Below are 12,675 nucleotides of genomic sequence, written 5' to 3'. Positions count from 1 at the left end.
AATTCTGTGGCCATTTTCCAAAACTAGTAATCATTCTTAGCAAAATGATACTTGCTTATGGTCAAGTTTATTTTTGAGAACTGAATCATTTTGGCATTTGCAAATGAAATGGATTGATGTGTGGAACACTAGCTGCATACCACATTTTAGATTTCTGTTGTTAAATTTAACAAGACTATTACTTACTTCCATTTAAATTTCCATGATTAAAAATAAAATGTCATGCTTGCACAATAAAATGTTTATTTTGTTTTTTTTTCTTAGCTTTATTGCTTATTTTGTTCACACTGTTGAAAAAAAAACACGTTTTTGGTCATCCATGTAATATTGGCTGTGTAGGACTACCGTGGAGTATAAATCTAGAATTTCCTTCTACAGCAAGAACAATCTGCAGAAGTCATTAGCAGAATAAATCACGAGCGACAAGAAAATCAGACCTGTCTTTATGGTAGGAGAATGTTTCCATTGTGATCTCATCAGTTATTTAGTGTTGAAAAAAATACCACTGGAAAGTTTCAACAGAGCACTGGAAAAATCATTTTCTAAGGCAGACTACATAATTGATTTAAAAAAAATCTACAGCTCAGTTAAATGCTTCGTGATATGTTGCTATGGTTAATTGTTTCGCAAAAAAATACATATTTTACAGTATCTTTAGATCAAGTCAAACTTAACACTGCATTTTAAAATAATAAATAATCATAATAAAAACAACAACCTCGCTATAAAGGGGCACATTCCAGCCAGATTTGGAAGATACAATAAAGCACCTTTTATGCAAGTTGTTTTTCTCTTCAAGTGGAACTCTGTGTATACCAACCTGTTCATCCACTTGAGGTTCCTGAGCTTGGGGAGCGTTGGGGTGAGAGGTTTCACAGTCTGGGCTGTAGTGTTCACAGTAGTCATAAGCTGCTCTGGGATCCGCTACAATAAGCAGTTGCTGGATATCACCCTAAAAAGGAAATCAGACCAACTGTAAAGTCATCTTTATTTCACCAGAAACAACAAATCTTTTGAACAGAAGTTTGAACTAGTGCAGTGTCCAAGGAGTCTTCTGTCAAATGATGTCATAATCTAGGGGAATATAAAAATGAATTATATTTCACTTAAATTATAGTAAGTCAGTCAATTTCCACTATTTGTAATGCATTTCGTGTCAGATAGCACTCAAAATACTATATAAAAGGAACTAAACATCCACAAAAGCCTTGTTAATTAATGAACATAAAATCAAACCATATATTTGACCTAGCATTCAAAAGCAATATTTTATGAATCCAGACTTGTAGGGATTTATGACACATGGCCCAACATCTAGAAATTGAGCTATTTTGTATTGATCTAATTATAGAACGGAATGCTTTACAGTAGTCCTATTTCACTCTAATTCACCCATTTCTACAGCCCACTTTTATAAGAACAGTGACTTAAAGAACCATAGGTAATATAAAACATAGTAACTTCACTGTATGGAACCCCATTTCACAGCACAGTTCTGTTTCAGATGTCAATAGAACTGCTATATACACAATCTATAATCCATTCAACCCAAACATCTGGAATAGGGACATATTTTTCTAGACCATACTGAACAAAGTCTTTGCCTATGGGAAAGGGAATTGGAGCTGGGCTCTGTTAAAATGCATATGTTATATTATACATGTGTTTATTTAAAGAATTGTAGTTTTTTTGCATGGCAATATAGGTCACAGGAATGGTGACCATTTAATATTCGGAGAACCAGGCTGCTGACAAAAAAACAAAAGAACCGATCATCAAAGAACCAATGAATATAACTATTCAAAAACATTAATCTATATTTACCTTCTGTATTATAAAATAGGCAATCATATACATCTCTGCTGCCTTTCAGATTGTGGTATAATTGAATACAATGTGGTATAATTCAATGATTTGGTAAACGCTGTTTCTGTAAACTAGACTAAAACAACTCATAAACTCTCAAATGGAAGTACATATTTTTGCTATTATACTTGTGGTGTAGTAACTTAATTTGGACTAAAACCTGACTAACATACATAATCATGTATGCAGACAGCCTTAAAGACTTTTTTTAATACAGTTTACATATCATAAAATATCCAAGAAATCCTTGTATGTTTTGTAATTTGCATGTCGCAAATCGCCTTCAAGTATGCAATGTTTTAAATATAAACTAGACCATAAAATCTTGTGTTGGCACAACAGCAACTGCATTACACTATGTGTGCCAAGTTTGAAAAGCTTCTAGTAAATTACTAAGATTAAGATGACGACTGAATAATGTAGACAGGCATTACATCATTTGTCATACATACACTTGCTGTCTTTTATAGTGTCAAAATTACACAACACATACACTTAATTCAGTATTAGAACAGTACTTTATTGGAATTAATCTAAGAAAATGCATTTCCCAAAGAGAGAGTGGTCTTGATGATGAACTTTATATTGAGCTGGAAGGAAAGAGGAATTTTATTATATCCATGATATGTATTGTGCATGAAAAGACCTTTTTTTTTTAAGTAGGCTGTGTGAATAAAATATTTATGTAGGGAAAAACCATCAACCTGTCTATCTTTGCATGATAAAGCAACAGCTTTAAAGTGATATGTGTGCTTAACATGTGTGATGTAATTTGGGTTTACAGGCTTAATTGGAGAGCTGTATCCTATTGTGTGGCACCAGGAAAGAAATAAAAAAAGAAAAAGAAAATGGTGCTGTGAAACCCACTTTCTTCAGCTATACATCAAACAAACTGTCTCCTCTGCTAATACTGCTCCGGTGGATTTGTGTGTGAGTTGGGGAAGAACAAACAGATTTGTGTTTTGAAATGGACTAAAGAAGCAGACAAAGTCCATCAGCAGTTTTGAGTTTAATATCTCCCCACTTCCTTTTTGCGACGGCTACCGAACTTAAGCAAATCCCCAACCTTGCTATGAACAGTCAGCTGATACTTTATAGTTCTACTCTGACTGGTTAAGTACTAACGCATGTTTAGGAGAGAAGTAACCGCGAGAACTAACTGTGAGATTCAAGCATCAGATGAACAATTCCAGTCCTAGTGTAACCACACGGATTGCTTTAACCAGCTTAATATTCTTTTTTCGTCCAGTTTATTTTTAAACAAAACAAAGTCCACAAAGCATTTCCATGCAATCATGGTTTATTTTCAAATGCAAGTCAAAGTTAACATGAGGCCAGCGAGATCTGGTTCAGTTACAGTTCAGTGGGTTTCCTACCTTATGCTTGATAGCATGTATTTTATGAGGCAAACCAGACGTGTTGTAGTACCAGGTTAGTAAAGCTGCTATCTCTCCAAGCTGTGTACATTAAACTTTCAATGTTTTGTGAATTAAGGCAGCCTGTATGTTAGCTTGTGATTGTGGAGTTAAATCCACGTGTTGTCCAGTAGAGTTTAAACCCCCATACTTTCACTAGTTAATTTGTATATTTTTTCTAAAACAGCAAGTAAATGAAACATTCCCATCTCCTGATCTGGCAAAGAGCTTACCATTTATCTTGCCAGTAAATGCTCCTGGGAACGCCACAGCCAAGCTTGTGTTGAAATACTTTTCAAATGTAGCCTCGCTCGCTCAGTCTGTTTTGATCTCATGCTGAGACTCCCCTTTTAAATTTGGCGCACAGCTCAGACAGAACTTTCACATCATGTAGACAATTTTAACTTATATTTCGTGAGGATTTTATTTCAATTCTTTTCTGTTTTTTTTTTTTTTTTTTTTTTTTACATTTTTAACATCTTTCACAGAGATTTTTTTTATGACTTTTCTTTTTCCTATATGTAAGCTTTTGAACATGCAGACCTGGCAACCTGCATAAAATTTAAGATTATCACTACACCAGACATAAATACCCACTAAAAAGTGAAGTTTGTAAGAAATAGATACATAAATAAACCCCAATCTTTATGCGATATATAAAGATAGTTTAAAAGGTGCAGGGGCAAATCAGAGAAATAAACAAACAAACATACAATACAATTCATAGATTATTATTTTAACATTAGAACATTTGCTAGCTTCTATAATATCTATTGAACTAAATTGTCTACAGCTGTATTGATTAAGCATAGTTTAGCAATAATTGCACTGTAGTTCAAAAAAAGAAAAATGGTTAGCTTGTTCGGAACTAGTTCTTATTTATTGTTGCTTAATTTATGAGAAAACTGGGAGTGACAGAAAGACATAAGAGTATATCTTTGTTTACTTAGTTATGGATAATTACAAAAATATGCATTTAGAAGGGTACACTAAATTCAATGCTGAAAGATAACATTTTCCAAATATAAGAAACCAAAAACAAGCCTGCAGGCTTTTCAAAAAGAACAATGCCTGAAAGATGTTAAAATAATTTTACTTTCACGATTGTGATACTTTCAAAAACTAAAGAATTTATAAAAAAACTGTTTTTATCACAATTGGATAAGCGATTCTCTACATACATGTAAAAAAGTCGAGCGTAAGTACTGTATGTAATAATTTGTGCAGAAATTGTTATGCTCCTACCATCAACAAAGCGCAAAATAGTGCTTTTTTATAGAGCCATTATGATGTGAACAATTATTTACATTTTAAACAAATTCCAAGTCACCGCCATTTGTAGTCTATTGAGTACAAGTAGAACTTTCACCTCCACCCTGCTTGCTGCCAATAAGGACCTGTGAACAGAGGTGTATTTGTAGTGTATTGTTTGCAAAACTATGAAAAAGTAATAAATACAGCTACCAATGCTAACTCAGTTTTACTTAAGTTGACTGCCTTCACATTGCTGAGCATAACTTATGATTTGACTGCTTCTGGTTCACATCTTACTATTTCTAACCTCTAGATGTAAAACATATGTTTTCCACTGACTGCTAATTGATAATACCAGTGATATTTGAGCAATCACAAGCTGAGCTCAAAAAGACACTACAAAACTACCAGGAGCAAAGTGATATTCAGTTGCCAAATGTCACAAGACAGTATGCTTGTCATTCTGGCTTTACTACAGGTGTTTGTTGCTCATTGTTCCATACTGGCTTGACTTCAGCTGGTAACATTAATGGAATTTATTTGCTTGGGATCCATAGCATGACGTTGGCAAATTTTAGGCTTTAATAGCAGCATATTTTTTTAGAAATATAAACTGTAAAATCACAGCCCTACTGGTGTCAAGGATTTCCAATAATTGTCATTTAGCCTTAATATTAAACAGAGTTTTCTTTTTTAAATGCGGTTAATTATATTTGCATTATATACAAGCATCTATACCATATACTGTATGCCTAAATAACATACTGGAAACTTGGAATTTTACACTCATCGAAATTACATTGATGATACTACAATCACAAATGCTTCATATGGTCCACACTTGCGAACCAATTACACATAGAACACTTCAAAATAATCATGGGGTTGGGGGGAATTCCACACAAAGGACTTTTTACTTGTAATAGGCAGAAAAAAGCCATGGTGACAACTAGCTGGCTAGTTAAATAAATCACATGCACTTTTAGTTACAGTACAGTTATTTCATAACACGAATATATTATGGCATTACAATGACACTGTTGTAACACAATTCTCAGATCTCATAAGGCCATGTAGCCAGATTTTTAACATGAGGGTTAATATACTGAAAACCTGAGCGCAAAATGATTCAATAATTCCTTTATTGAACAGAAAACTGTTCCCTTCATGCCTTTTACTGTATATTTATTGGCATGAAAGATGTGTTATGAAGGTGGGGTTTCTTTTATTTTCTTATTATTTTTTGTCAATAACTATTCTTTGAATACTTAGAGGTCCTATTTTAAAAGGCGTTTTGACAAAGTAAACTATTATTTACGTGTACACTATGTGATATTTTTACAGTGGTGTTAACACCACTGTTACTGCCTCCACTTCTAGGCTTCTAATGATTTAATGTGCCACAGTTACGTAATTACACGCCTACGTAATTTTACGCATAAAACGTACCACCATGCATAGGTGCGTAATATTAAATAATATCGCTGTTAACAGAAAAGGATAGAAAAAATGTTGGATCACACTGAGGATAAAGGGAACATTGATTGATTTTGCCATGAAATGCCACGACAAAGGTCCCACGCTGCAAATATATCAGCAAAAGAGAAAGTAAAAGATGTTTTTGCTTTGCTTTGTACACTGTGAAGGTGGCACCCGATGCGATCCAGAGTGCTCTACTGCCAGAAGAAATTGTCATCCACATTTGGTCATCAACAGCTGACTGTCTTCCTAATTTGAAAACATTTGCTTTCAGATACATAAATGCAGTAACAAATACAGCTGACGCTGAGCTGGCAACAGAAGAAATAATATGACATTTAACTTGTTTCTGGCCTATGTCATTGCTGAGTCTCATAATCAGGCATGTTATCACTCAGCTCAGGATTTCACTGTGCAGTGTTTAAAAAAAAAACTGTGAAAATAAAGTCTTGTTTTAGATGACCGGTAAAAAAAAAAAACCAGTAACGTTTTTTAAGAGACACAAAATAAACCTGGTTGCAGAAAAAACAAGCATAACACAAAATGTAAACACACATTCAATTTAGAAGCAGTATGACACCATTCTGGGTAAAGCAAAGGGTTGTTTTGACCCTTTTCATTGCCACTGTCTCAACAAGCTTTACACAGAGACAATATGTTTTTTTCTGTTAAGCTATCAGTAGTTTCATCACGCTTTCACTGAAATATCCAACAACGCACATTAGAACTTGGGTTTATGTTTGTTCAAAGTTCAAACCCCCTTCAAACTGACTTCAAACACAGCTAAGGTGTACAAATATAAAATGTAATACGATATGGCCTTGAAAAAATGAATGTGCTTATTCCCTGTTTTGCCATAGATACTCTCTTGTCAAAGCTCACATCAATTGTAACCCTAAGCAATTTCAGAAGTATTTATTACATTAGTAAGACACATTCTTGTCATAACACTACCCCCAACACCACCCCCACACCACCCAACTTTGAACAAAATCTAATTTATGGCCTTGCAGTGTTGACACCAGCAGACTTGGTATTTATGGCCAGTTTTCACTCATTTCATTCTTTTTCCTATTTTAGGATTCCTCAGACAGCACTGGCTGATAGATACACCAGATGGGAGAGGCAGAACTGAAGCAGCTGAGACTTCAGGTCAAATGGCAGACCTATCCCCCACTCATTATGACTTGCTCCTGGTTCAGAAGCATAGAATTATATCTTCTCTTTCTCAAATGGACAACTACCCCCTCCCACATTGCTGTAAAAGACAACCATCGTATGGTCATAGAAGTGAGATTTTTAAAAACACTGCTAAGTCCTAATGCGTGTACTGTTACTGTCACTCATCTGGCATTTGATGTATATTTTTTGGAGCCCCTGTAGCAATTCTCAACTTATTTCTGTTTTTGAGAATTGTGGCGTGACTTGACGGTTCTTGGGTAATGCCCAGTACAATTACCCAGAACATCTACACATTCAAGGGAGCCTGTCTGCAGGCTGACTTTGAAACAGGCACAGAGGCAAATTCTAAGGATACAAAAGTTTAGATTTTATCAGTACATACTATGGGCAATTCCCAAACAACTACAAGAAATCCTCATCAAAACCAGATATGGCACCCATGACACTACAGCAATTAAAACACCACAAGAGGAAACAACTGCAACAAACTCATTTTTAAACTGAAATTATTTGATACATGTTTATAGCACTAATAATAATACAAATTGTGTATTTATTTATTTATTTATTTATTTACCTCAAAGACTTCTTCATCCAAAATCCTGGTACCAAACACTGTTATGCCATCAGTGTTGATGATAGCCCGGTCACTTCTGCTGAGTGGTTTTGTGATTTTCTTTTTACAGTCAAAAATGATAGTTACAGTTTTTTGCTGTACACTGATAGCTACCCGATGCCACCTGTACAAAAAGATGGGAAATTGAAAATGTTGCTTAGACATCTAAAAAGGCTTTCAAAGCAAAGCAAGAGTTAACAGTGAGCAACACATGAGAAAAACACCCCCCACTGAGTGCAGTCAGCTACTACACATAAATAATACATTCCAGGAGTACTGTTCTGTAATGCATTCTTGCCCCCACAATTTGGCCCTTTGTAACACTGGATTAAACTCATTAAATACAAAACTAAATCCTCCATCTGGCTTATTTAGTATGACAGACATTGTGGAACAACAAACCACATATACTCACTCTATTGTTGTGAATATTGCAGTGTATTTCATTATACATGCTGTATTGGATATATCAATTAAAAAATGTAATAATAATGCAACAAATCTGTTTCTTAATAAGTTGGGAATGAGTTGCATTTATAATGACATCGCCCTGTCATACAGCACTTCATTAATGATGATTGTAAAGTGTGTTTGACTGTATTGACAGACCGTGGTTTATGAAAACAAAACTGTGGGAGAAAAAAAAAAACTAATTGTATTCTGTTAACTGAATTAAACAAATAAAACAAACAGTCAAGTCCACAAATAAATACATCCTAGAGGCTACCTTTAAAAATGGTTTTAACAAGGTGATGCACCAATCCGTGAGGATGGAATAAGGTTCATCTACGAATGCTGCATACCGCCAACAGTTTATGTTAACAAGTTAAGAATTGGATGCAATTCAATTTTGCCCATGTCTGTAAAAGTATACTGTTGTCGCTTTTTATCTCCAACAATCCAGGTGTCAATATTTAAGGGCTTAAAAGGCTATAGGACTATTCAATACAATCTTAGACCTAATTCTGGGTTACAAATGAACTTTTTGAAATGCTGCCAATGGTGTGACTCGTATAACCTTAGAAACGGTTCATCCTTCAGTCTCAAATAACCAAAAAGGAAGATGGCATGAAAAGAATTCACTCAGTCAACACAATTCACAGTACATTACCTGCTATGTTTAGTATAAGTGATTTAATTGTTACTATACTTGTGAAGCTCATATTTGACTATTTTTGTTCTGTAGATAGGAAAATAGTGTTTAAAAAACAGGTCTGATTCAATGCATGATAAAGAACCAGTTTCTCCCACGTTGCATTGCTTCTACAGCTTTGAGTCTGAGTTGAGTTGAAAGGATAAAATTTTAACTTGAAATTGTTTTTTTTTTTTTCCTGCTAACATATGAAAAAGCTTTATATTCACATTTGAACCGTGTAGTCATTGTGAGGTGCTCTTTTAAAGTACAATATCAATTCATATTAATTAAATATTATGGTATCCTCTAAGTTTTATTTCCGTTTTTTGAAAGACAGGCATTATCATAGATCAGTGAGGTCATTGTACCTACAGCAGATTTTATTTTTTACAAATCACACATCTGTAACATCATGACAACGTAAAAGGGCAAAAATAAAATACTGTATTAAGTAGTTTCCTGTCTGGACATGTTACTTGTTACTTTAATCCTCATAGTATTTACACACTGTTGAGATGTTTTGTCCAGGCTGTTCCATTTAAATTCCATCTTCATTTGCAGTCATTATTTTAAACCTTTTGTGGCCATATGCATATTCTGTCTTGAATTCAACTGTTCTAAATGTATTTCCACTTGCATTCAATCCATTATCAAAGGACTTCTCAATTACCACAGCCTAAAAACTTCAAAGACACAGACAGACAAGCCTTCTGCAGCTGCACAGTGGGTTCCCACATTAATGCCTGCTGGATTAACCTGTGTTCTTTCTAGACAGTGCTGCTAGATTGAACATTTTCACCATGACATAATGGGTCTGATTTACTAAGCTGGTTTCTTAAATGCAAGTTTTGCTTCAATTTTTAAGGAACAAATATGAACAGTTTGCCCAGGACGGTTTGTATATGCTGCATATAAACAGGATGTATCATTCTAGTTTTAAAAAAAAACAGGTTTGTTTTGTGGTAGCAATATCTTTTAAAATAATTATAAACAGTGGTAGATAAAACTACGTCACAAAAATCAAACATCTAAAATTGCATTTAGTGTCTTTCTGTCTGATTGTCCTATTTAGCTATTTAAAGGACAACAGTATTTAGATCATTAACTAACTAGATCAATTGAATAGACCAAGGTGCTAGAGATACGCTTTTAGGTTTGTGAGGAAATGTCAACTTCAGTTTTCCTCTCCAGAGGGACAGCTGATCCTTCTCATTATAGTGCAAGACATTATCTGGGATGACAGCGCTTGAGATGCCTCCTGCAGTCTCCACACATGTTAATGGCTGGTTTCACTGACCCTGCTTAGCACTAGTCTTGGACTACTTTTACCTAAAAAAAAAAAACATTAGTTAGTCCATGACAAGAGATAATCAGGGTCTGTGAAACCAGCCAAAAGTCTTTCAACCTTAACTATGTCACTGGTTTGCAGAGCGTTGATGCACTAAAGAAAAGTACCTTATCAAAATAAGCCATATTGCTGGAACTACTAATACGCTTTTTTCAGTAGAACTTTTTTTTTTTTGTTGGATTCCACTTACTTTCCATCTGCAATGTTAAGAGTCCTGAACAAAGGATAATCCTCAGGGGCTGGTTTGCCGTATTGGTCCTCATACAGGAACACCGGGGATCTGCCCACCTCCACTCCCAGCTGCTGGATTCCCTGCTCATTGTACACTGACAGCAAGAAGGACTGGATCCCTGACTTGGGTTTTATCGTTGTTAGGATAGAGAAATCTTCTGGGAACACTCCACCTGGAACACCAACAAGAATTACATTATTTTGTATTAATGATATCAAGATGTCTGATATGTGTATGTATATATTGATTGAAGTTATTTTTTTCAAACCCCAATATATCACAATAACTTAAAATAACATTCCTTCCAAAACAAACATATTGTAGGTGTTCTAAACATGTAGTCAGTATTATTGCTGATGGCCAGTAAAATATGTTTTGTATCGTTCTTTGAATGTGTATTAAATAAAGTATGGCTACTGTATATACAGTAGGTCAATGTTCCATATGCTTAAAGTATTAAACAAACTGCATAGAAATGCCATGCACCGTAATGCAATTTCAAGTTTTATAAAATGTTAAATGCTTTCAAACACTTATTTTCTGCCAGTAATCACACCAATCACATTGTTATTTCTTTTTTTCTCTCTTTGCAGTCAAGCCAATTTGGTAAAACAACAAAACACACGCTGAACATATTAATTTAATGAGTGTCTGGCACCACTTAACTTGTATATTTTGCCAGTACATATAAACTGTCATCCCCATATCTACACATGACTATTAAAGTTACAAGAACCAATTTTAACTCTGTTTTTGTGTGTCATTAAAATGGCTTTCCAATAAAAGAATAAAAAAATGGAACACTCAGCAAACAGCAAACCAAGCCATTCTTAATGGTATTTAAAACACATCTAACTTTCTTCACTATAGAAGTTACCCATTGTAATAATAGTGACATTCATTTTCAAACATCATTTCATGTACAATAATTAATTTTACTCTTGAATATACTGTGTGGTTAAAATAATTAAAAAGGTCACCCAAGGTCATGAAAATAAACTGTGCACGTCTGTTGCTTCATTTTATTTGTGTTTGTAAACCTACTATAAGAGTCAGGAAGGTGAATATTTTAACATGACACCAGTATTAAATCCACTGCTGTTTATGTCAATTGAAATGATTATTATTTAGTTAAGTGTATCAGTGTCACTGCTTTGGAGTATCAAGCCTTTGACATTTAAAAACACACCTCACTCTTATATGAATATGAAAGTTAAAATACATGTGAAATCAACCCCAGTTTATCAATGTGAAGAAGTTCAAGGTCTGCAACATAAATAATAAAAGCCATTAAATAACATGTCTCTACAGCCAATAACATTTCTGGAGCTGCCCTGTAAATTCCATCTAATCCAGGCTAGGATAATCATAATCTCCCACTTCAAGAATGAAGATCCAGTATATGCTATTTTTTTAATGTAAACGGGACAAGACATCTGACAAACAATTACTAAGGATGTGCATTCAAAAGCAACAATGGTTGGCTGTATTCAGCATTTTATGGCAGATTTGATGTTTTGACCTCTAAAGTCTGCATCTCTCTCTCTGGACTGCATGAGATTTTAATCTGGGTAAGCATGTGAGTTGATCCATGGAGTTTTGTGTGGAGTTCACAATGGTTCACAATGGTGCATCCAATAGACACGAACACAGCTAACAAGAACACTGTTAGTTTGTGTAGCTTACCTGGATATAACTGCTTTGTCGGGGCACTGAGTTGTGCTTGTTTTCCAACTCTGAAGGCTGTGTCTGATCCTTGTGAGTTTCTTCTATTCGTACAAAAGCCTGTTGTTTTTTTAACCCCTTCTGGAGAACTGTGAAAGTCTAATACTTTGAGCACATCAACAGGATCAGCTGAAGGAGACAAGAATAAAAAGAAATTGTAAAACACAGTTAAATCTGGTTCCCACCAAATCACATCTTCATCAATGATGATACTTTACTCTAAACTCCAGGCCACACATTTCACTCATTTCCTTAGTGCACTAATTAAAATTTAACTTTGAACTGACATATATCCATAGGCAAAACACATCTGGAATTTTACAATTACCCCTTTGGGTGACCATCAAATCTCATTACCTTTTTGACACCAATAGTAAACTTTATTACATGGCTATGACATGGTTTTCGGCTCTCATGGTATTA

General features: G+C 34.6%; 1 protein-coding gene across 6 annotated transcripts in view; it reads right to left on the bottom strand.

Annotated features, from left to right (window-relative positions):
• col11a1a (collagen, type XI, alpha 1a) overlaps positions 1-12,675 on the bottom strand; it is an 88,833-nt gene that overhangs the window by 68,786 nt on the left and 7,372 nt on the right. For all 6 annotated transcript variants that reach the window (XM_034021985.3, XM_034021994.3, XM_034022002.3 and 3 more), the window contains exons 2-5: positions 12,214-12,381; positions 10,486-10,699; positions 7,774-7,936; positions 821-952 (exon numbers count right to left, since the gene is read on the bottom strand). In XM_034021985.3, the coding sequence (XP_033877876.1) occupies positions 821-952; positions 7,774-7,936; positions 10,486-10,699; positions 12,214-12,381 (677 nt within the window). The remainder of the gene's footprint in view (positions 1-820; positions 953-7,773; positions 7,937-10,485; positions 10,700-12,213; positions 12,382-12,675) is intronic.

The sequence above is a fragment of the Acipenser ruthenus genome, chromosome 10 (assembly GCF_902713425.1).
Source record: "Acipenser ruthenus chromosome 10, fAciRut3.2 maternal haplotype, whole genome shotgun sequence".
Taxonomy (NCBI): domain Eukaryota; kingdom Metazoa; phylum Chordata; class Actinopteri; order Acipenseriformes; family Acipenseridae; genus Acipenser; species Acipenser ruthenus.
Note: the sequence above shows the minus strand (reverse complement) of the source record. Positions and strands in the feature narration are given on the sequence as shown.